Below are 23,942 nucleotides of genomic sequence, written 5' to 3' on the forward strand. Positions count from 1 at the left end.
TCATGAGAATCTGCAATTTGACAGCATAAAAGATGCTTCAGAATCAGTATAATATTAGAAACATCATTCAAATAACATATATTTTAACATGTAAATTGCAATTTCGGTGTTGTTTCTATAGTAAGAAACGTTTATATGTTACAGAAACTATGTTGGCTCATACAAAGTTCTCAGAGTTATAAATGGCTTTAAAATTTACACGAGTCAAATTCAACATGAGGGAACAAAGCGATTGTAATAATAGATGTTGGTCCATGTAGAAATCGTCGATGAACTATCAATCAAAAACTCAGCAACATGTTATTATACTTGCTGATTTTTGCAACACTGCATGATGTATACCTCTAATATTATCATCTTCTGAAGTTACCTAAATGCAAAATAATACATGAACCATAATAATTAATAAAAAATTCTATTGACAAGTAACTTTTACAAAATCCAAGGTACCACAAAATAAACATAATTGTTCTTGTAACAAGACAACATCCTATGTGTAGGCTCTGAGCCCTGCTGGTAAATGTGACAATGCACATATGCGGTTCTTCCCATTCTCTCTCACAAGATCTGGTGCAAAGTCCTCGTTTAAACCGAATCAGCTACTTGGTAACTGCAATCCAATAACATTGGGAAAGTAGTCTTATTAGCACAACATTCAATATGAACTCTTGAATAAAAGCACCATTTTTAAGTTTACAATACAACCAGCTGTAAGATAAATAACGGACCTGGCTTCTGATCATATATCCTCGACACGGAATCCAACTCCGTATGATCTAGTGCCTTGCTGGTGATCATTTTCGACTGCAAGCAAGAAATAGTAATTAATTTAGTTGTGCCACTCAGAGTGCTTAGGGTAAACATTTTTCGCTAGCCTATCCCAATTCACGATGAACAAAAAATTATAATTAATGACCTATGAAAGAACACGAAAAAATAGAAGCAAACGAGTTTGGTAGTAGCCTTTTGCCAAAAGAATAAAAAAGTTATATTTACAAATGATTCTTTCTTAAGAAGTTGAAGCATGCGAACCTGTGGCGCTAAATGTTAAGAAGGATTCCCACCAAGAATTGCACATCAAAGCAGCAGACGACTTGGAGGAACCCACCTTCCCCTGTTTAGAAAACAATACTGATTTTCAGATATAAATAGACATAAATAGATATAGATAACTGTATACAAAGGTCTACTCATTGCAATAACATATTTTAGAGGGAACATTTTAGTAGATGCCATTTCTTACTTTGGCTTGCCATTTTATCAAAGGCCAGACTGAAACACAAATTCGAGTAGAAGGGAAGTATATACATATGCACACGCACTGATTTTTTTCTTTCTTTTCTATATGCACATACTAATACAGGGATACATAAAAAATTTCACAATGAAGGCCTATATAATTAATAAAGAGGGGTGCAACTAACCTTTACTAATAAACTTGAATTAGGCTGCCAACTGGCAGCTACCTGAAACAAGGAATCGTCCGCCTTATTTTCTGCTGGCTTGTCTTTCTCCAAGCTAAAAAATCATACATAACTGAAAGTTGTCAGGTGCTTAGGTGGATCAATGTAAAACCCAGAAATATCTCCTCGTTTGAGATTTACCTTCTGTTCAACTCAAGCCCAAAATCAACGTAGCCTTTGGTTCCAAAAAAGGGAACACCTTTATTTATTTCCTACAGATAGGGACAAAAGGTACCCAATAAAATTCTGATATTTCTTTGCTACAACTAGAGGCTAAAATACTACGATTCAGACAAGGCAAATTAGCCTATCTTTAACAAATTGACATGGTATTTCAATGGAACTGAAAAACTCAACTGAACCTTCGCAAAACAGAAGTCAAATTGAAGTATGAGGAGTGTCAGAGTTTTTTGATTTTTTAAACTTTCACTGGGGGAAAGGCTCCCCTAGTAGCAGAGTTATAGAGTTAAATAAGTTGGCAAATGAGAGGAAATAATCTATCGACCACGAATTGAAATATAACTACACTTGCCTTTGTGTCGATAACATGGCGCCTATAACTACCAGCTGCACGTCAAAGAAAAGAAAATTTCATTGTGAGTTCCAATAAAGGTGAAAGTAGCCTAATACATACTATGGTTTTGTTTTAGCAATAGAATTGTTCTTTTTTTTTAAAAATAGCCTAAAACAAACAAAGAGAGAATGAAACGTGAATATGCACCATATTTTCACTCTGATGGATCATTTACCGAATACTCTGTTTTAAGTCAAAAACCAGATATTTTACAATGAAGCACATACTAGTTTTAACTTCTAAAAATATAACTCTTATGTGTAGAAGTGAAAGTTGATTAATCCATTGTTCAGAAACATGAGTTCATATTCACCAGAGTTGAAAGGAATAGCATTTTGCAAGTGTCCATCGGCATACTCTGTTTACAATCTTGTCAAAAGACCTTAAGTGTTGTAAGCTAACAAAAAGATGCGAGTCTCTTATTAGGTAAGAAGGAAACTACAACAAACCTGTGTACTTCGAAGAAGCTCTAGAGCAAAAATGTATGAAGGGCTGAGTAGGCTAGTTGACCCTGTGCCATAACTGATTGCGCAATTCCAGTTTTTCAAGTCATTAAAAGGTGTAGTGTTCTTGCTTTCACCTGCTGGACCTGCTGTAACGCCCTCGATGCGGCTATAGCTCCCACATGTCGAGGCACGACTTAGAGACATAACCGCATTAAAATCAATGTCGCAAGTTAGGCAATCTTCACAACATCCCATATAATTTAGATAATAAAAGGGGAGATACATAGTTGGCTTACACTCGCCACGTCAATCAAAGTACATAAATAGCCTTACAACATTCAAACACTCATGGCCCGACTACGGCGCCAAAATAAAAGATAACCCAACATGCGACACGGTCCCGATCACCCCAACTGGGCACCACTACTGATCATCAGGGAAAGACACGTAGTATCGTTGAGAGTCCTCGTAGAACTCCCACTTGAGCTCGAGCGCGTCACCTGGAGCGGAATCATCAGGCCCTGCATCTGGTTTTGGAAGTAATCTGTGAGCCACAGGGACTCAGCAATCTCGCACCCTCATGATCAAGACTATTTAAGCTTAATAGGTAAGGCAAGGTAATATAAGTGGAGCTGCGGCAAGCGACTAGCATATATGGTGGCTATCCTGTTCGCAAAAGAGAGCGAGAAGAGAGGGCAAAGCGCGAACGAGAAACTAGAGAACAACCTGCGCAAGCATTACTTCAACACCGTGTTCACTTCCCGGACTCCGCCGAGAAGAGACCATCACGGCAACTCACACAGTTGATTCATTTTAAATAAATTAAGGTTCAAGTTATCTACAACCGGACATTAACAAATTCCCATCTGCCCATAACCGCGAGCACGGCTTTCGAAAGTTCAAATCCCTGCAGGGGAGTCCCAACTTAGCCCATGACAAGCTCTCACGGTCAACGAAGGAATATACCTCCTCCCGAGACATTCCGATCAGACTCGGTATCTCAGTTCTTCAAGACACTTCGACAGGTTAAAACAAATCCAGCAACACCGCCCGAATGTGCCGACAAATCCCGATAGGAGCTGCGCATATCTCTTTCTCAGGGCACACTCAGATTATCCTAGGTACGGGTAGGCCAGCCCAGAGTTGCCCCTGGTGGCCATCGGCAGCTGACAGGTGGACCAACACTCAGAGGAGCACTGGCCCCGGGGGGGGGGGGGGGGGGTTAAAATAAGATGACCCTCGGGCTCCGGAAACCCAAGGGAAAAATAGGCTAGGTGGCAAATGGTAAAACCAAGGTTGGGCATTGCTGGAAAAGCTTTAATCAAGACGAACTATCAAGGGCTTCCCATTATCACCCAACCGCGTAAGGAACGCAAAATCCGGGAACATAACACCGATATGACGGAAACTAGGGCGGCAAGAGTGGAACAAAACACTAGGCGAGAGGCTGAGCCTTCCACCCTTTACCAAGTATATAGATGCATTAAGATAACATGACAATATAATGATATCCCAACAAGTAAATAATGTTTCAACAAGGAACGGCCTCCAATCTTCACCTGCAACTAGCAACGCTATAAGAGGGTCTGAGCAAAGCGGTAACATAGCCAATCAACGGTTTGCTAGGACATGGTGGGTTAGAGGTTTGACATGACAATTTGGGAGGCATGATAAGCAAGTGGTAGGCATCGTAGCATAGGCATAGCAAAAGAGCGAGCATCTAGCAAAGCAAAGACAATAGTGATTTCGAGGGTATGATCATCTTGCCTGCAAAGTTGTCAGAGTTAACTGGATCCTCGAAAGCAAACTCAACGGGCTCCTTGTTAGCAAACTCGTCTCCCGGCTCTACCCAAACAAGACAAACAAGCAAACGGAACACAATCAACCACGTGCAAAACTCAAACAATATGATGCAAAGATGGTATGCTATGCGGGATGCATATGCAAGATTTGGCAATATATGAATGAACCTGGCCTCAACTTGGAAATCCAAGTGTGCCACTAGAAAGATGAGATGAAATCGCTTGAAAACGATATAAAGAACGCCGGAATCGGAGTTACGGTTTGGAAATGGCAAGCGATTCAAATATGACCACGTTCTGTGGTTTACAGCAAGTAGTCATCTAAATGCAACAAGATGAACATGCTACATCACCCAAACATGGCATAAAAATACATGGCAGGGATCCATTTAAGAAGCTTAACAAAAGTCTAGCACTGAGCTACGGCCAATTCATCCATTAACAGGTTCAAACAAGCATGGCAAAAATGCATTTGGTAAACAGATTTCAGACTTAAGTGAAATTAACACTTGTCTGGAATTTCAGATCAGATAGCACTCTTTGGAGCATGAAAACAATATGCTAAAGGACCTGAACATGGAAAAGTAAAGCATGGCATGGAGCTACTCAAAGAGCTTAACAAAAGTCCCTTAGTGACCTTGAGCCAAAAGGGATCAGAAAATATAATTGCAAGCATGTGAACATGGCAAAAACATAATCAGATCACAAACTTAGTGAAAACTGGAGCATGCTGAAACAGATATCAAGTAGGCATGTTTACGAGCTCGATGCACTCACTACATAGCAAGTCATGACAATCTAAGCATACACCCATCAAGAATACACAAAATACAAGCTAGACATGGCAAGAACAATACCATAGCATGCACGGATCAACTACAACATCCTCGGCAAAATTGCTAACAAGTAGACAATCTGCCCTGATTCACGAAATGACAAAAGTAGAACTCGATTGACTCAAGCTAGGGCGCTCCAAAATTGCAAACAAAGACATGGATGGATAGAGCACTACAAGATTAACAAAACATCCTTACTGATCATCCTCAAAAGAGGCACGGATCACTAGAAAACAACATGAACATATGGCCATATGAGATGACCAGCTCAAGGACTTAGTGAAAATGCTAAGTCCCTAAAATCAGCATTAACAAATGCCTCACTTTGAAAGCTTGTGCTAGCCACCACACACATCACAAAAATACATGGGTTGCACCTCTGAAAAGATGGCAAAACCCTTAACAAAACATATGTAGAGCTCAGGGGCATATCATGCACACAATAATCATGGCAAAAATGACAAATAACTAATTGGAGCAGCACATCTGACAAATATCTCAAATAGCAATCTTCTAACAGCATTTCGGGCATCAAGATGAACTCAAATGAAAATGATGCAATGAGATGAAATGATGTACTCTCCGAGACGAACATTTTGATATGCTATATGCCCAAAACGGAGCTACGGATGCAAAGTTACAACATGATGAACAGGGCAATATGAACTAGGGTTTCGGGAGAAAGTCAACCCAAACGTCTAGATCCAGATCCGGTGCACGGGAACCGAGGTCGCCGGAACAGTATGCCGGAGGTCGCCGGAGATGGCCAGAGGAGTCGGGGCGGCCGGCTTAGTGTGCGGACGTGGAGGAGGAAGCCGGAGGCGGCGCGGTGGCGGCGTCCGCGGCGGAAGCGGCGCGGCGGGGCGGCCGGAACGAGGAGGCGGCGCCTGGCGGAGATGGCGCCCACGGCGGCGCGGCGAGGCGGAGGTGGCCGGCGGCGGCCGGGTCGGGGAAGAGGCGCGCAGGAGCCGGGCCGGGAGGGCCTCCCGCGGGCTCGCCGGGCCGGTGGCGCGGGGCGACGGCGCCTGCCATGTGGCGCGACGGGAGAGGGCGAGGGGACGGCGGCGGACGTGTCCGGCCGGGGACGGACGTGTCCGGCCGGCGCGAGGTGTTTTTTTTAGGGTTTCGAAGAAGGGATCCGAGATTTGGAATGAGGGAGGTATATATAGGCAAAGAGGGAGCTAGGAGTGTCCAAATGAGGTGCGGTTTTCGGCCACGCGATCGTGATCGAACGCTCTAGATGATGGAGAGGGTTTTGGGACAAAATAGAGGAGTGTTGGGCTGCAACACACACGAGGCCTTTTCGGTCCCTCGGTTAATCGTTGGAGCATCAAACGAAGTCCAAATGGTACGAAACTTGACAGGCGGTCTACCGGTAGTAAACCAAGGCCGCTTGGCAAGTCTCGGTCCAATCCGGAAATGTTTAATCCCCACACACGAAAGAAAGATAGAAATGACCACCGGAGGAGAACGAAGCGCCGGAATGCAAAACGGACAACGGGGAAAATGCTCGAATGCATGAGACGAACACGTATGCAAATGCAATGCACATGATGACATGATATGAGATGCATGACAACGATAACAACACATGGAGACAAAAACCCGAACCCGAGAAAATAAAATAACTTAAGGCCGGGAACGGCAAGAGTTGGAGTACATATTGGGTAAATCACATCCGGAGTGTTACACCTGCTGAAGTATTATAGACATGTAAAAAATTATAGGATGGATGAATATTGTGTTGTATTGATCTGACCCATGTATGGGGTATATATAGAGGTACAATGGAGGAAGAGAGACTTGGAGTAGAGGGCAAGTTAAACCTATCTTATCTCTATCTTTTATCTCTATCTTAAACGTAAATATACTTCTAACATTCCCCCTCAGTCGTAGCGGGAGTGAAGCGGACGATTACGACTGAATTTCAAGTCTTGCTCTGTTGTCGTCTTCTCCGCTGCGCCATCATCAACTGCGTCTCTGATGGGTCGGCAGTTAGGGCGGTGACTGCATCCCCTTCTGGTGCCTTCCTGCCTTCTCCTTTATTCCCTCCCGCAGTCACAGCGGGAGTGTCGTGGACGCAAGTGACGAGGCGGATGCTGTTGACTGGAGTTCTTGCCGATGAGTTGATGTAGACGTAGTCATTAATGTCGAGGTAGCCGATCATGGTGATGTAGCCGTGGTCGAGGTAGTCGTGGTCAATGGTGTGGTCGTCGTGGATGATGAAGTCACACAAAGCCGGAGGCGCAAAAAAATGCGCTATGACGGAGCTGCAAACGTGGACGATGCACCTTGCGGATGTCAGAGGGTGCCGTCGGCGATGAGTCCATCGATTTTGCCAAGACTGGAGGAAGCCCATCGAGCACACGCCGGTTTTGCCAGAACCATGTGGCCGTGTAGGGTCGTCACTGTAGTGACGCCGTGTCGATGCAGTCGTGCCGTCGTGGATGACGCGGTCGATGCCGTCGTCGTGACGCGGTCATTACCGTCGTCGAGGTTGCGTCTTGCAGAAAAGTCTGTCAGAGGATGCTAAGTGTCCATCTTGTGGACAATGTAGCGGCGGTGTGTTGACGAAGATGTTGGTGAAGACCACATTAATGAAGACCTTGGTGATGAAGTGTCAACGATGACGTCGCAGCGGCGTGTCGACAATAATGTGTCGCTTGAAGGCGTTCCTCGCAGCGACCAAGTGTCGATGCCGTGTCGCAACGGAGAAGGCGATGAAGATTGCATCTTACTCCACACCGGCCTGGCGTGTGGATGGTGCACGTCGTGATCGCTTCTCGTAGATGTGCTTGACGAAGTATGTTGGCTTGTAGCCTGACGTAGTCTTGCAGCTCGATGATGCAGCTCGGGTCGATGGAGGAGTCGATCGTTCGGTGTAGTGCGTCGGTGCAGAAGGCCGAATCGATGTAGATGTCGATGCAGTTGTAGTTGCAGCAGGCCGGTTGATGTAGACTGCTGCTTGACGGCGCGTTCGTGAGATGCTGGAGATCGCGCGGGTCGACGAAGCTGGAGACGCGTGGTAGGCAGGTGCAGGCCGGCTTGGTGTACATCTTGGTGTCGTGGGTCGTGGTCGTCGGGAGCACGCTGGAGTCGTTAGAGTTGGGGAAACAGCCCTCCCGTGATCCAAGTGGTGCACCTCGGCAGACCTGTCAGTGGCTTGGCGTAGATATGCGAGCCCGGAGCAGATGATGTGCACGGGTCACCGACACGTCGTAGCCCTGCCTAGATGGAGCCCCGTATCCATGTGTTAATATGGCCGGGCTTGCTGTTCTCACGCACCCACGATGGTCATGCATGCATGCATGCACGCACCTGATGGAAGGACATCTCGGCTGGACATTGACTCGCAGCAGATCTGCGTGGAGCCATGCGGAAAATTCGGATCCCTCCCGTAATCACGGCGCGTCGTTGTGTTTGAGGCGATCGATCGGGGTTGAAGACGGCGCGATTGGTGTCGAGGGCTTGGCCGCGTGAGCGCGTGGCGCCGCTCCACCGGACTGCCTGCCGAGCGGTTGCATCGGCCTACTGCTCCAGCGCTCGGCTATGCCTGCGCCTTTGGAACGCCAGCGCCCGGGCTTGCTCCAGCTGTGTCCACCGCGTGCCCAGCGATCTGCGGTCGCTCTTTTTTTACTGTCGTTGGAGTTCTTGATGGCGCTCGCTGGTGCAGTTCCGATCTTCAAGCTGACCGCATGCAACGGCGCGTGGTCGAGCACCGTGGCACCGTGATCGTAGCTGAATCTTGCAGCCTGTTCCCCGCGATCGTGCTCAAGTCGCCGGCCACACGTAGTTCGCCCGCGTCAGCCGCGCACTTGTGGGTACCTGGCCGACGTGTGGTGCCGGACTACTGAAGGTCTACGTCGTGCCGGCAGGACGATGACCGTAAAGATTTTGTACACCGAAGTAGATCAGATCGTAGAGATTTTGTACACCGTAAAGATATATATGAACAAAGGAAGGGCCATGGTGGCGGGGGTGTACGGTGCAAACTGAGAACGGCATGTGAGAACGGTGACTCAGACCACCTCGTTATTCGTCTTCTCTCTTGGATTTTGTTGAATCAAGCAATCGGTAGCATGAAGTTTTAAAAAATAGAATCGACTGCTTCAGTGGAAAAATATGTTTCAGTTTATGAAGGCTGTTCATTTTAGTTCAACCTCTTGCTAGTTTACGTATCAATCAGCGACCTGCTAACACTTGCGATCTTTGCGATACTACATGATGCATGTTCCGATCTTAAAATGCAGATAAACAAAACAAGACATTTATGGTATTCTATATATGGAGTTAATTAACAAGCTATTTTTCTATGTGACACAAGAGCTATCACAAAAGAAACATAATTCTTGTAAGTAATATTTTTTTTCTATATGTTTACGCTTCGAGACTTGTTGGTAAGTGGTAATGAACATATATCGCGCTTCTTTCCATGCTCCCCGCTCAAAACATGACCCATCCTTGTTTTGTGTCAAGACCGCATGGTTTAACGAGCTTTTGCTAACTGCAATAATATGATAGAAATAGTCTTAGTAGCACAACATCAAGAAGAACTCTTGAAAAATAAGTCATTATTATTTTACAGCGCAACATAGTAAGACCAGTAACGCACCTCGGTTCTCATATATCCTTAAAACAAAACCCAAATCCATATGATGCCATACCCTGCTTGTGGTCGCGTTCAACTGCAAAACAGGAATTCATTGTTGAGACCTTCGATAGGCACTTCAAATGATACCATCGTTTGTGCTACCGACAATCCATGGTGATATTTGCTATACTAAGAAGTAAACTATACAAATATAGTACGCAGTAAGTGTTCTAAAGTTAAAAGTCTGTGATTTACTATATCCCCCCCCCCCCCCCCCCCAACCCCCCAAAAAAAGTATAATACTCCCTCCGATTCATGTTACTTATCGTTTAAACGGATGTATCTAGCACTGAAATACATCTAGATACAGCTAGCCGATTCAGTAATAACTAATATGGATCGGAAGGAGTAAGATGTTTCTTCAAATAACTCTTTTCCTAAGGATCTGAAGGAGGCAAACCTGCGACGTTAAATGTTAAGAAGGTCATGATCGGATGGTTTAACACCATAGCAAAGGACGATTTGGAGAGACCTGCCTTCCCCTGTTCAGAAATCAGTAATTATTTCCATGATTAAATGTGCACGCACATAGACAATAATTAAATTTATAGCCCTACTGCGAACCAACATTTCACGGGATAAATTAACGAGTGACATGTTGTAGTTTCTTTCTTCATAAAATGACCCGTCGATGGTCCAAAGTGCAAACTAAGACACAAATTCAAATGCTAGAAGGAACCATATACATATATAGGTGCACAACTATTTTGGTACACAATCTCATAATAATTAGCAGATATACACTGCACATTTCTTTCCTAATTAAAGGCACATCTGATAAACAAGCGCAGCTGACCTTTACTAACACATGTTCATTAGGCTTCCAACATGCAGCTATCTGAAACGACAAATCGTTTGCATTTTCTGCTGGTTTGTCTCTATCCAACCTAAAGATCAACCATAAAGAAATGTAGTCAGGGGCATTGTTGCAAAAAAGAGAATACTTTTCTTTATGGTTTACCTTTTGGCCAGCTCAAGCCCAAGATCAATGGAGTTTGTCGGACTAATGAAGTCATATTCAGTATTTCCTTCCTGCAGGTAGGGACACACACAGTGTAAATCTAGACGTTTAAATAGAATAATTGCATATGACAATTCAAGATCCATAATTATTTTATTGAGTCTCTGAACGAACTTTCAACGGACGGGAGAAGAATTGCATAGGTAATTTGATAAAATAGGAAACTAAACATCTACGGTACTAAATGAAATATAACTACTCTTACCATGCTGCCCACAACATGGTTCCGATAGAACGATGCAACCAGCTGCATACGAGGAACAGAAATTTCATTGCATCAGAATCCATAAACGTAAATTTGCATCATATGAGAGATCCAATAAAGGTAAAAGTAGCTTAATATATGCAACACCGTTTTCTTTTAGTAGATAATAAAGTTCCATAAAAACAACGGATGAACATTCTGTGTCCTACCTCGAAAAGAAAGAAAAGCGAGAGAAACATATGTATGAATTATATCCAACATTGAAAAGGACGAAAAGAGAGAAAGAAACATATATATGAATCATATTTCACTGTGAAAGAAACATATTATACAAGTAGCAATATTTCTAATAAATCATTCTCTTTGTGTAAACTTGGAAATGGAAACTGAATTTGAAAGGGATGGAGAGAATAACCATGTTTTGCAAGCATCATATTAAAGCACTTGTACTCGGTATAATCTTGTCCAGATGTTTATTTTCTTCTAAAAAACGCCCCTTGGTGTTGAAAGGTAATGAACAATGTGAAACCTGTATTGTATTAGGTAATAAGCAACAACTTTAACAAACCTGTGTATTTCTGACAAGCTCTAGGGCAAAATTGAGTGAAGGGCTGAGTGGGCTATCTGATCCCATGCCATAACTGATTGCACAATTCCAGTTCATTGGGTCTGTAAACGGCACATGATGCTTGCTTCCACCTATTGAAAAATGTATATGAAACACAAAGGAGAAATAAATTCTTGATGCCAAACTAGCGAACCTAGAAGATACGTGATGCTCAATCTTTTATTTGCATACATTGGACTTGGCTCCACTACTGAGTAAGACTGAAACATAAAAGACATTTTTGTTTTGCACTTAATTGGCAAGAAGAAATAAAATAAGCCATCTACACCTTTATCAAATAAATTTTCCATGTGAATGGTTATGGTGGTCCTTAATTTCCATGTGGAATGAAACATTGTAAAGGAAAAACCCTCAAAATTGTAAAGCATCATGTATCTACATAATAGCACTACTTAAAAGGGGAGAACAGTGGAGTAAAGAAACTACTCTCGGGTGATGGTGTAAGTTTGGTAACACTCACTAAGTGGCTTGTATTGGACCCCTGCACTTAAACTTCCTCTTCTCCCGACCAACCATGCACTATAGGGTACCTCACCAGATACTGCGTACAGAAAAAAAGTAATTAGCACATAGTAGCATGCACTGGCGGAGCTAGCCAAGCATCTCCAGGGGTGACCAGATACAAAACTTGATTGTTTGAGGGGGCCAAAATTGATTCAAACTAAGACGGACATCAACTTGGATTAAAAAAAAACTCTTACTCATTTCACCAAGCTCTGTTAGATTTTATAAATAATAATTCGGTCAAGTAAAAATATACAAATATTACATACAAGCAAATGGTAGAAAAGAAGCTCCAATCGACAGATTCTTTGAACCGTATCTTAAACCGATGACACCGTAGTCTTCGGAACGCACCCTGTCAAACAGAGAACTGAATTTAGTCATCAATATGGTTAATTAGCAATTATATTCAGAATTAATAGTGAGGCTATAAAACTCAGCAAATTTGCTTATGTGACAATGAGTTAATGAGGAGTGATGTAGTTTGAGTAACTTACCTAGTTAATGTAACATCACATGTTCCAATGCAATATGAGTCTATAACCTAATAAATGAAACTTTGCATGACACCACACTTATGTTACTAGTGTATGTTACTCTCCATTGAGGCTAGTCTAACTTTTACAGAAGTATGGATATTAATGCATACTTCTCAAAAACATGGAGGTATATTTTGCTAGAAAGCTAGCTATGTAACAACTGCATGCATTATTCATGCTGTGCGATCAAACAAGAGTCATACAACTTTACCTGTTTGTCATAAGGAAAGGGAATGTTCCAAAGGCGCCAATACCATACTTTGGATAGTAAGCGCATGATCTTAGCCGCAACATGCTGTATATACAAGTTGAAAGCCAAATTAGCATATGTATATGCATGCATGTCTCACAAGAAATTAACTAGAGTTTGACAAGGACGCATGCAGGCATCTCCTAGATGTGTGCTGTCGAGCAAGAAGTCGCTTACGGTTCTGAAGCTGACGCAGTCAGGTCCACAAATGTGTGGGGATTATCCAGATCCCTAAAAAAGGTAAACAAGAAACATTTTATGTTTAGAGTACAGCAAGCTAGCTGGAGTACATGACATAATTAAGTAACTTAGAGATACAGCCTTGGTGGACATGTTCGGTTACTACGTACCTGTGCCACCGAAACTGAGCCTCCATGTCGCCACTTGTGGAAATCTAGTGAATTAATTCAAGTTAGGGAACAAATAGATACTACTATGTTTTTCTTGCAAATAAATTTATGTACCCAGCACTCCAGCAGCTACTTAGTTTATATCTAGCTAGATAGATTTACATAGTACTGACAGAATAGAAAAGGCCAGCTAGATTGGTCGAACTAAAATAAACTTCTGTTTTGTATATAGCAAAATAGCATGGGTGATGGATACGGTGGCGGCCAGCTGAAGGCGAGGATCTTCCTTGGCCTTGAGCACGAAGCGTGTGTCGATTCCGCCGCGCTGCATGAAGTAGTCGTCGAAGAGGCCGCGGAGGGAGAGCTTCCCGAACATGACGTCGTACCCCGGCACCGACATCCTGCGACCATACAACGCAGATTCTAGTGCACACGTACATATAGTACTGTAGAAGCTAGCTAGCCTCCTCGGTCTAGTTTTCGGGCCGGAGAGGAAGAAGGGTTGAGAAGAGAAGGAGGGTGTGAAGGGACCTGACGCGGGCGGCGGTGGGACTGGGATAGTCGGAGATGGGCGGGACCAGATCCATCGGCGGCGGCGGCGGCGCCAACGCAACTCAATAGAGATAGATCGATGGGGATCGCGACTAATTAATGGAAGAAGTATGCAACCTATTTAATCGACTATTTTTACGGAATAGTACTCCTACGTACGAGTATATCTCTCTCTGCGCGCTTGGCCCACATGCTCAAAATTTCTTACTTGCTTAATAATAAATAAACAGGCAAAACTATTTTTTTGACCCCGGCACCATACGGAATAGCTCGCGCACCACCGTGATCCCAGCCATTGGGCTACTGCCCCGTTCTCAATAAATAAAGCAGGCAAAAGTAAATTTATCATGCATAGTGATAGAGTTATCGAAAAAGGCTTTCATCTCGCTTTACATCCATGGAAACAACAAAAAAAGAAGAAGAAAAAAGAAAGTCACAATGATACAAGATGCTAATGAACAACTCACTAACAGGCTCCCAATGGGCCCATAACAAGCTAGACCATTGAATCCTATGGAAACTCCATATCATGCCATTGATGCGACCACAACAAAGGAGCAGCCCGCCGCTAAGGAAGACCCGCCATCTGTCTCTTCCTACAAAGAAGCACCTCGGCCCTCTCGTCCTGGATCCTAGGACACCACGCCGCAGAGGCGGAGCCAGAATTTTTTTTCCAATGGGTGCACTCATCAGTATGAACAAGCTATTGTATAATATTGGGTAAAATAGTGCGAAATCTATGTGTATGAGGCGCCGGGAGGGGGCGATTGCCCCCAACCTAAAGCATGTATAACGAGGATGACTTAGCTGTCTGTAGGAGGTTCACGTAGATGTTTTCAAGACTTGGAAGAGAGAGAAGGTAGAAAGAGTATGTAGAAATACCGACTGTCTATTTCCTTGCGAATCGTTGTTTACCGATGCCTCTGTTGTGGACCTAGAAAATCTCTTATTATGTCATGTTGTGTGTTTGGCCCGTGTATTGGGTGCTCAACATGTTTCGAGCAAGAGTTGTGCTGGCCTGTGGCCATGTATCTGTAGTGGATTATGTTCGGTGACCTTTAGAATGCAAAGTGCTGTTGTGTCCGTTTGCACTGCTTCTTGGAAGACAGTCCTCAAGGTGCTCTCTGTTTTACATGATAGAGCAACCAATTAACTTCCTCAGTTGGAACGTAAGGGGTCTAAACTGTCCGGACCGACGATCTACGGTGAATGCAACGATTGCCTCCTCGTCGTGCCATATCGTGTGCCTACAAGAGACTAAGCTCGGCAACGTCGACCAATTCACAACAGCTTTTTTGGGCGGGCACAGGTTGCGTAGCTTCACGCAAAGACCTGCTTCGGGCACTAGGGGTGGCATCTTGATGCTCTGGGATGATCTCTTTGTGGATGTTTCTTGCATCAGCTTCACGACATATTGCCTCTCCGCCATGGTCCGGGTGCGAGGGACTGACGTGCTTTTCAAAATCACGACCGTCTATGGCCCCACGGACCACTCTTGCAAAGATGCTTTCTTTGTCGAGTTGCTGGCTGAGAAGCCACCATTAGGGACGGCCTGGCTTGCCACCGGTGATTTTAACCAAATCTACCGGGCGCGAGATAAAAATAAGAGAAATGTCAACCGAAGCAGGATAAACCGTTTCAGGGCAACACTCCAGAGCTGTGAGCTCAAAGAAATCCACCTCCAGAACTGGCGTTTCACTTGGAGCAATGAGAGGACGAACCCAACCTTGTGCGAGCTAGACTCCTTTTTTTGCAACGCCGATTGGGACACAACCTTCAACACCCATGTACTTAATGCACTTTGATCCTCCCTCTCTGATCATTGTCCGCTTCTACTTGCCGATGACAAGGGGCCAAGAAGACCTCGGGTCTTTAAGTTTGAAAAATTTTGGGCATCCATGCCCGGATTTGACGAGGTGGTCCAAAAGGCGTGGAACGAGAGGATTGACCACACCGAGCCATACCAAGTGCTTTACCACTAACTCAAAAAGACTGCACTCCGACTCTCCGAATGGAGTAGGGGCCTTTTCGCGAAGGCAAAAATTCACCACCAGGCCGCGCTTTTGGTGATCCTTCGCCTTGACATCGCTCAAGAGAATACACTCCTCTCCGCCGACGAACTTGAGCTCCGGGCTAGGCTCAAGAGAAGGCTCATTGCCTTGGCTGTACTCGAAAGATCGCGTAAGAAGCAATGTGCAAGAATTTCCAATCTTAAAGAAGGTGATGCAAATACCAAATTCTTTCACCGCCGAGTTAATGCAAGGAGGAGGAAAAATCATATTCATAGGATCAAGAATGCGCATGGGTGGGTCACCGAGCACGACGCCAAAGAAAAGCTAATCCACGAGCACTTCTCAAAGGTCATGAAGAGAGGCCCCCGTAGTCGCACAGATTTCAATTGGGAGGAGCTTAATTTGGAACCACTTGACTTGCATGGCCTTGGCGCTCCAATGGCCGAGTGTGAGGTTCTTGAACCGATCAATGACATGCCTAGCGACAAGGCGCCGAGGCCGGATGGCTTCACGAGCCTCTTCTTCAAGAAATGTTGGGGCATCATCAAAATCGACCTCATGAGGGTCATTTCGCATTTCGACTCCCTGCAAACATCAAATCTCCAGTGGCTCAATTCCGCAAATGTGGTCCTCTTGCCTAAAAAGGATGGGGTGGAGGGAATCACCGACTATAGACCCATTAGCCTCATCTATGCGATCGCAAAGATTATTGCGAAAATGCTCTCCTTGAGACTTGGCCCCCATATGAAAAATCTCGTCTCCAACGCCCAAAGCTCCTTCATAAAAACAAGAAGCATCCATGACAATTTTATGTATGTTCGCAATCTTGCTCGATGCCTCCATGCGAGGAAGACCCCCTCCCTCCTTTTCAAGCTTGATATTCGGAAGGCCTTCGACTACATTAAGTGGGAATACTTGCTTGATATCCTCCAAAGGCGAGGATTTTCGAGCAAATTCAGGGATTGGATCGCAGCCCTCCTTAGCACCTCTTCCTCGAGGATCGTCCTCAATGTCATTGCCGGCAGCCCCATCAAGCATGGACAGGGCCTTCGGCAGGGAGACCCCGTATCCCCGCTCCTATTCGTCATCGCCATCGATCCCCTACAAAAAATCTTAGATGTGGCAAGTCGGAGGGGTCTCCTCCATAGAATAAGGGGGCGGGGAGCCATGTTGGGGACCTCCCTCCATGCGGATGACGCGGACGTCTTCTTGGCTCCGATCAAAAAGGATGTTGACAACCTTGCAAGCATTTTGAAGGGGTTCGGGGAGGTCACATGCCTTTGCACCAATTTTCAGAAGAGCTCGGTGGTGCCCATTCGTTGCAACCACCTGGATTTGGGTCGCTTAACTCAAAGTTTCCGGCTGCACAGACCTCTTTCCCACTGCGATACTTGGGGCTCCCCCTCTCTGTTTGGAAGCTAAAGTTGGTGGATCTCCAATTTCTCGTGGACAAAGTTGCAAGCAAGTTATCAACGTATGATGGCCAAAACATCACCACCATTGGACGTACGGCCCTTGTCAAGTCCGTGATCACTTCCCAAGTGGTCTACCCTGCTACCCCATTGGCCATCCCACCAACCATACTTCACAGTGTCAACAAGCTTAAGAGAGCTTTCCTTTGGTCCGGTTCGGACAAGACAACGAGGGCCAAATGCAAGGTGAATTGGGAGTATGTTTGCCAGCCACTTGAGTATGGAGGTCTTCGGGTACTCAACAATGACAAGTTTACGAGGGCTCTCCGTTTGCGATGGCCGTGGTACGAATGGAAGGAGCCCACCAAGATGTGGGTGGGAATGGGAAACCCATGTAATGAGGAGGACCTCAAATTTTTCTATGCTTCCACTACCATCACTGTTGGTAACGGTGCGAGGACCCCCTTTTGGGACTCTCCTTGGCTCCTTGGGCGAAAGCCTAAAGACATTGCCCCGCTCATCTATGAAGCTTCCAAGAGAAAGAATTGGAAGGTGAGGGAGGCCATGAAGCACAATGCTTAGATTCACAAGATCAACCCCCTACCAATGTCTCTGTTGAGCACATCACACAATTCTTCACTCTATGGTTGATACTAAATGAGGTCCAGCTTAACGAGCTCAACGAAGATGATATCCTTTGGAAACAAACGACCTGTGGGAAATACTCGACGGCCTCCGCATATAGGGCACAGTTCCTACGGACGGTCCTCTCTCCCTTGGACAAAATGGTTTGGAAGGTTTGCCCCCCCCCCCCAAAAGTCAATTTTTTTGCTTGGTTGGCCCTTCAAGACAGAGTTTGGACGGCGGATAGATTGGCAAAGCGTGGGTGGCCAAATTGCGATCTCTGCCCTCTTTGCAGGACGGTGCAAGAATGCGGACCTCACCTCTTCTACAAGTGCCGCTACACCCGGCGTCTTTGGTCATTGAGAAATTCCTCATGCACGGGCTTGACACTTCCGCTTTGCCCCTATTCGACTCGGTGGACGAGTGGTGGGCAAGCACCTGCGCCGATGGTACGCCGAACCGCCAAGCCAAGGCCTCCCTCACTATGCTCGTCTCATGGACGATTTGGAACGAGCGTAATGCAAGAGTGTTTAAGCATAAGAGTGCTCCACCGCCAATCTTTCTATCCTCCATCTCTGCCGAGGCCAACCTTTGCCGATGGTACGCCGAACCGCCGGCGCAAAGAAGCTAGGGTCTTTTATTTCACGCGAATAATCTGCATGCCGTGTTTCTTGGGTTTCCTGTAACAAACTCTTTTCTATGTTAATTAATAGATGAGGCAAAGCTTTTGCCTTCGTTTAAAAAAAAACTCAGCATGCATGCAAATAAACATCATACCGTGTTCTGTTGTAGATAGCCAAATAGACGACCTACTTTAGAGGGTGTCTGTAGCTATCGTCTATAAACTGACATGCAGGAAACCTACAGACAACAGTTGTCTAAACTAATGCACATGCCCTTATGCATTTGTGATTTAATGGGTTCAAAAGAGATCTTTTTAGTGGGTTCATAGCTAATCAATACCATGTATATATACGTGGGGGCAAAAAAAGTGGTTTGGTTCAGTTGCACCCAACGGCTTAACACTGGCTCCGCCCCTGCCACGCCGTCACCCAAGAGCGTGCATGGATAGGACCGACCTATTGCCAGGAGGGGATGACAAGCATGGATACCACACCCCATACACCGTCACCGTCACCATGAAGCCTTTTTGCCCATGGCCGGACAAGAGGGAAGGGATTTCCTTCTTAATTCTTACTTGATTAGATTGATACATCTCCGACTCCCAAGCAAGCGATCCTTATCTCTAATTAACCCTACGACTAATGGGCCAGGCCCATTACGTACTCTAATATATTTGCTCCACGCAGGAGTCAAACTCTGGTCACCTAGTGCACCACCGTGATCCCCGCCATTGGGCTACTGCCCCGTTCTCAATAAATAAAGCAGGCAAAAGTAAATTCATCATGCATAGTGATAGAGTTATCGAAAAAGGCTTTCATCTCGCTTTACATCCATGGAAACAACAGAAAAAGAAGAAGAAAAAAGAAAGTGACAATGATACAAGATGCTAATGAACAGCTCACTAACAGGCTCCCAATGGAGCCATAACAAGCTAGACCATTGAATCATATGGAAACTCCACATCATGCCATTGATGCGACCACAACAAGGGAGCAGCTCACCGCCAAGGAAGACCCGCCATCTGTCTCTTCCTACAAAGAAGCACCTCGGCCCTCTCGTCCTGGATCCTAGGACACCACGCCGCAGAGGCGGAGCCAGAATTTTTTTCCAATGGGTGCACTCATCAGTATGAACAAGCTATTGTATAATATTGGGTAAAATAATGCGAAATCTATGTGTATGAGGCGCCGGGAGGGGGAAATTGCCCCCAACCTAAAGCATGTACAATGAGGATGACTCAGCTGTCTGTAGGAGGTTCACGTAGATGTTTTCAAGACTTGGAAGAGAGAGAAGGTAGAAAGAGTATGTAGAAATACTGACTATCTATTTCCTTGCGAATCGTTGTTTACCGATGCCTCTGTTGTGGACCTAGAAAATCTCTTATTATGTCATGTTGTGTGTTTGGCCCGTGTATTGGGTGCTCAACATGTTTCGAGCAAGAGTTGTGCTGGCCTGTGGCCATGTATCTGTAGTGGATTATGTTCCGTGACCTTTAGAATGCAAAGTACTGTTGTGTCCGTTTGCACTGCTTCTTGGAAGATAGTCCTCAAGGTGCTCTCTATTTTACATGATAGAGCAACCAATTAACTTCCTTAGTTGGAACGTAAGGGGTCTAAACTGCCCGGACCGACGATCTACGGTGAATGCAACGATTGCCTCCTCGTCGTGCCATATCGTGTGCCTACAAGAGACTAAGCTCGGCAATGTCGACCAATTCACAACAGCTTTTTTGGGCGGGCACAGGTTGCGTAGCTTCGCGCAAAGACCTGCTTCGGGCACTAGGGGTGGCATCTTGATGCTCTGGGATGATCTCTTTGTGGATGTTTCTTGCATCAGCTTCACAACATATTGCCTCTCCGCCATGGTCCGGGTGCGAGGGACTGACGTGCTTTTCAAAATCACGACCGTCTATGGCCCCACGGACCACTCTTGCAAAGATGCTTTCTTTGTCGAGTTGCTGGCTGAGAAGCCACCATTAGGGACGGCCTGGCTTGCCACCGGTGATTTTAACCAAATCTACCGGGCGCGAGATAAAAATAAGAGAAATGTCAACCGAAGCAGGATAAACCGTTTCAGGGCAACACTCCAGAGCTGTGAGCTCAAAGAAATCCACCTCCAGAACTGGCGTTTCACTTGGAGCAATGAGAGGACGAACCCAACCTTGTGCGAGCTAGACTCCTTTTTTTGCAACGCCGATTGGGACACAACCTTCAACACCCATGTACTTAATGCACTTTGATCCTCCCTCTCTGATCATTGTCCGCTTCTACTTGCCGATGACAAGGGGCCAAGAAGACCTCGGGTCTTTAAGTTTGAAAAATTTTGGGCATCCATGCCCGGATTTGACGAGGTGGTCCAAAAGGCGTGGAACGAGAGGATTGACCACACCGAGCCATACCAAGTGCTTTACCACAAACTCAAAAAGACTGCACTCCGACTCTCCGAATGGAGTAGGGGCCTTTTCGCGAAGGCAAAAATTCACCACCAGGCCGCGCTTTTGGTGATCCTTCGCCTTGACATCGCTCAAGAGAATACACTCCTCTCCGCCGACGAACTTGAGCTCCGGGCTAGGCTCAAGAGAAGGCTCATTGCCTTGGCTGTACTCGAAAGATCGCGTAAGAAGCAATGTGCAAGAATTTCCAATCTTAAAGAAGGTGATGCAAATACCAAATTCTTTCACCGCCGAGTTAATGCAAGGAGGAGGAAAAATCATATTCATAGGATCAAGAATGCGCATGGGTGGGTCACCGAGCACGACGCCAAAGAAAAGCTAATCCACGAGCACTTCTCAAAGGTCATGAAGAGAGGCCCCCGTAGTCGCAAAGATTTCAATTGGGAGGAGCTTAATTTGGAACCACTTGACTTGCATGGCCTTGGCGCTCCAATGGCCGAGTGTGAGGTTCTTGAACCGATCAATGACATGCCTAGCGACAAGGCGCCGAGGCCGGATGGCTTCACGAGCCTCTTCTTCAAGAAATGTTGGGGCATCATCAAAATGGACCTCATGAGGGTCATTTCGCATTTCGACTCCCTGCAAACGTCAAATCGCCAATGGCTCAATTCCGCAAATATGGTCCTCTTGCCTAAAAAGGATGGGGTGGAGGGAATCGCCGACTATAGACCAATTAGCCTCATCTATGCAATCGCAAAGATTATTGCGAATGTGCTCTCCTTGAGACTTGGCCCCCATATGAAAAATCTCTTCTCCAACGCCCAAAGCGCCTTCATCAAAACAAGAAGCATACATGACAATTTTCTGTATGTTCGCAATCTTGCTCGACGCCTCCATGTGAGGAAGACCCCTCCCTCCTTTTCAAGCTTGATATTCGGAAGGCCTTCGACTACATTAAGTGGGAATACTTGCTTGATCTCCTCCAAAGGCGAGGATTTTCGAGCAAATTCAGGGATTGGATCGCAGCCCTCCTTAGCACCTCTTCCTCGAGGATCGTCCTCAATGTCATTGCCGGCAGCCCCATTAAGCATGGACAGGGCCTTCGGCAGGGAGACCCCGTTGGCCATCCCACCAACCATACTTCATAGTGTCAACAAGCTCGAGAGAGCTTTCCTATGGTCCGGTTAGGACAAGACAACGAGGGCCAAATGCAAGGTGAATTGGGAGTATGTTTGCCAGCCACTTGAGTATGGAGGTCTTCGGGTCTTCAGGGAAACACTCCAGAGCTGTGAGCTCAAAGAAATCCACCTCCAGAACTGGCGTTTCACTTGGAGCAATGAGAGGATGAACCCAACCTTGTGCGAGCTAGACTCCTTTTTTTGCAACGCCGATTGGGACGCAACCTTCAACACCCATGTACTTAATGCACTTTCATCCTCCCTCTCTGATCATTGTCCGCTTCTACTTGCCGATGACAAGGGGCCAAGAAGACCTCGGGTCTTTAAGTTTGAAAAATTTTGGGCATCCATGCCCGGATTTGACGAGGTGGTCCAAAAGGCGTGGAACGAGAGGATTGACCACACCGAGCCATACCAAGTGCTTTACCACAAACTCCAAAAGACTGCACTCCGACTCTCCGAATGGATTAGGGGCCTTTTCGCGAAGGCAAAAATTCACCACCAGGCCGCGCTTTTGGTGATCCTTCGCCTTGACATCGCTCAAGAGAATACACTCCTCTCCGCCGACGAACTTGAGCTCCGGGCTAGGCTCAAGAGAAGGGTCATTGCCTTGGCCGTACTCGAAAGATCGCGTAAGAAGCAATGTGCAAGAATTTCCAATCTTAAATAAGGTGATGCAAAAACCAAATTCTTTCATCGCTGAGTTAATGCAAGGAGGAGGAAAAATCATATTCATAGGATCAAGAATGCGCATGGGTGGGTCACCGAGCACGACGCCAAAGAAAAGCTAACCCACGAGCACTTCTCAAAGGTCATGAAGAGAGGCCCCCGTAGTCGCAAATATTTCAATTGAGAGGAGCTTAATTTGGAACCACTTGACTTGCATGGCCTTGGCGCTCCAATGGCCGAGTGTGAGGTTCTTGAAGCGATCAATGACATGCCTAGCGACAAGGCGCCGAGGCCGGATGGCTTCACGAGCCTCTTCTTCAAGAAATGTTGGGGCATCATCAAAATGGACCTCATGAGGGTCATTTCGCATTTCGACTCCCTGCAAACGTCAAATCGCCAATGGCTCAATTCCGCAAATATGGTCCTCTTGCCTAAAAAGGATGGGGTGGAGGGAATCGCCGACTATAGACCAATTAGCCTCATCTATGCAATCGCAAAGATTATTGCGAATGTGCTCTCCTTGAGACTTGGCCCCCATATGAAAAATCTCTTCTCCAACGCCCAAAGCGCCTTCATCAAAACAAGAAGCATACATGACAATTTTCTGTATGTTCGCAATCTTGCTCGACGCCTCCATGTGAGGAAGACCCCTCCCTCCTTTTCAAGCTTGATATTCGGAAGGCCTTCGACTACATTAAGTGGGAATACTTGCTTGATCTCCTCCAAAGGCGAGGATTTTCGAGCAAATTCAGGGATTGGATCGCAGCCCTCCTTAGCACCTCTTCCTCGAGGATCGTCCTCAATGTCATTGCCGGCAGCCCCATCAAGCATGGACAGGGCCTTCGGCAGGGAGACCCCGTATCCCCGCTCCTATTCGTCATCGCCATCGATCCCCTACAAAAAATCTTAGATGTGGCAAGTCGGAGGGGTCTCCTCCATAGAATAAGGGGGCGGGGAGTCATGTTGGGGACCTCCCTCCATGCGGATGACGCGGACGTCTTCTTGGCTCCGATCAAAAAGGATGTTGACAACCTTGCAAGCATTTTGAAGGGGTTCGGGGAGGTCACATGCCTTTGCACCAATTTTCAGAAGAGCTCGGTGGTGCCCATTCGTTGCAACCACCTGGATTTGGGTCGCTTAACTCAAAGTTTCCGGCTGCACAGACCTCTTTCCCACTGCGATACTTGGGGCTCCCCCTCTCTGTTTGGAA

General features: G+C 45.9%; 1 protein-coding gene across 2 annotated transcripts; it reads right to left on the minus strand.

The window, feature by feature from the left end:
- Nucleotides 1–739: 739 nt before the first annotated feature.
- Nucleotides 740–13,856, minus strand: LOC147992872 (uncharacterized). 2 transcript variants are annotated; one of them, XM_087532274.1, is made up of 13 exons: nucleotides 13,801–13,856; nucleotides 13,526–13,670; nucleotides 13,270–13,313; nucleotides 13,097–13,150; nucleotides 12,881–12,964; nucleotides 12,400–12,485; nucleotides 12,087–12,167; nucleotides 2,480–2,629; nucleotides 1,996–2,030; nucleotides 1,605–1,675; nucleotides 1,425–1,518; nucleotides 1,033–1,114; nucleotides 740–804 (listed from the first exon to the last, which is right to left on the minus strand). In XM_087532274.1, the coding sequence occupies exons 1-13, from the start codon at nucleotides 13,854–13,856 to the stop codon at nucleotides 740–742; spliced, it is 1,047 nt and encodes a 348-aa protein (XP_087388400.1). The 2 variants fall into 2 exon arrangements, with proteins under 2 accessions (XP_087388400.1, XP_087388403.1); XM_087532277.1 differs by lacking the exons at nucleotides 740–804; nucleotides 1,033–1,114; nucleotides 1,425–1,518; ... (1 more) ...; nucleotides 1,996–2,030; nucleotides 2,480–2,629 and adding exons at nucleotides 9,742–9,806; nucleotides 10,173–10,254; nucleotides 10,569–10,659; ... (1 more) ...; nucleotides 10,999–11,040; nucleotides 11,567–11,697.
- Nucleotides 13,857–23,942: the final 10,086 nt, after the last annotated feature.

This window comes from Triticum urartu, chromosome 1A, assembly GCF_056163025.1.
Source record: "Triticum urartu cultivar PI428250 chromosome 1A, HENAU_Tu73, whole genome shotgun sequence".
NCBI lineage: Eukaryota > Viridiplantae > Streptophyta > Magnoliopsida > Poales > Poaceae > Triticum > Triticum urartu.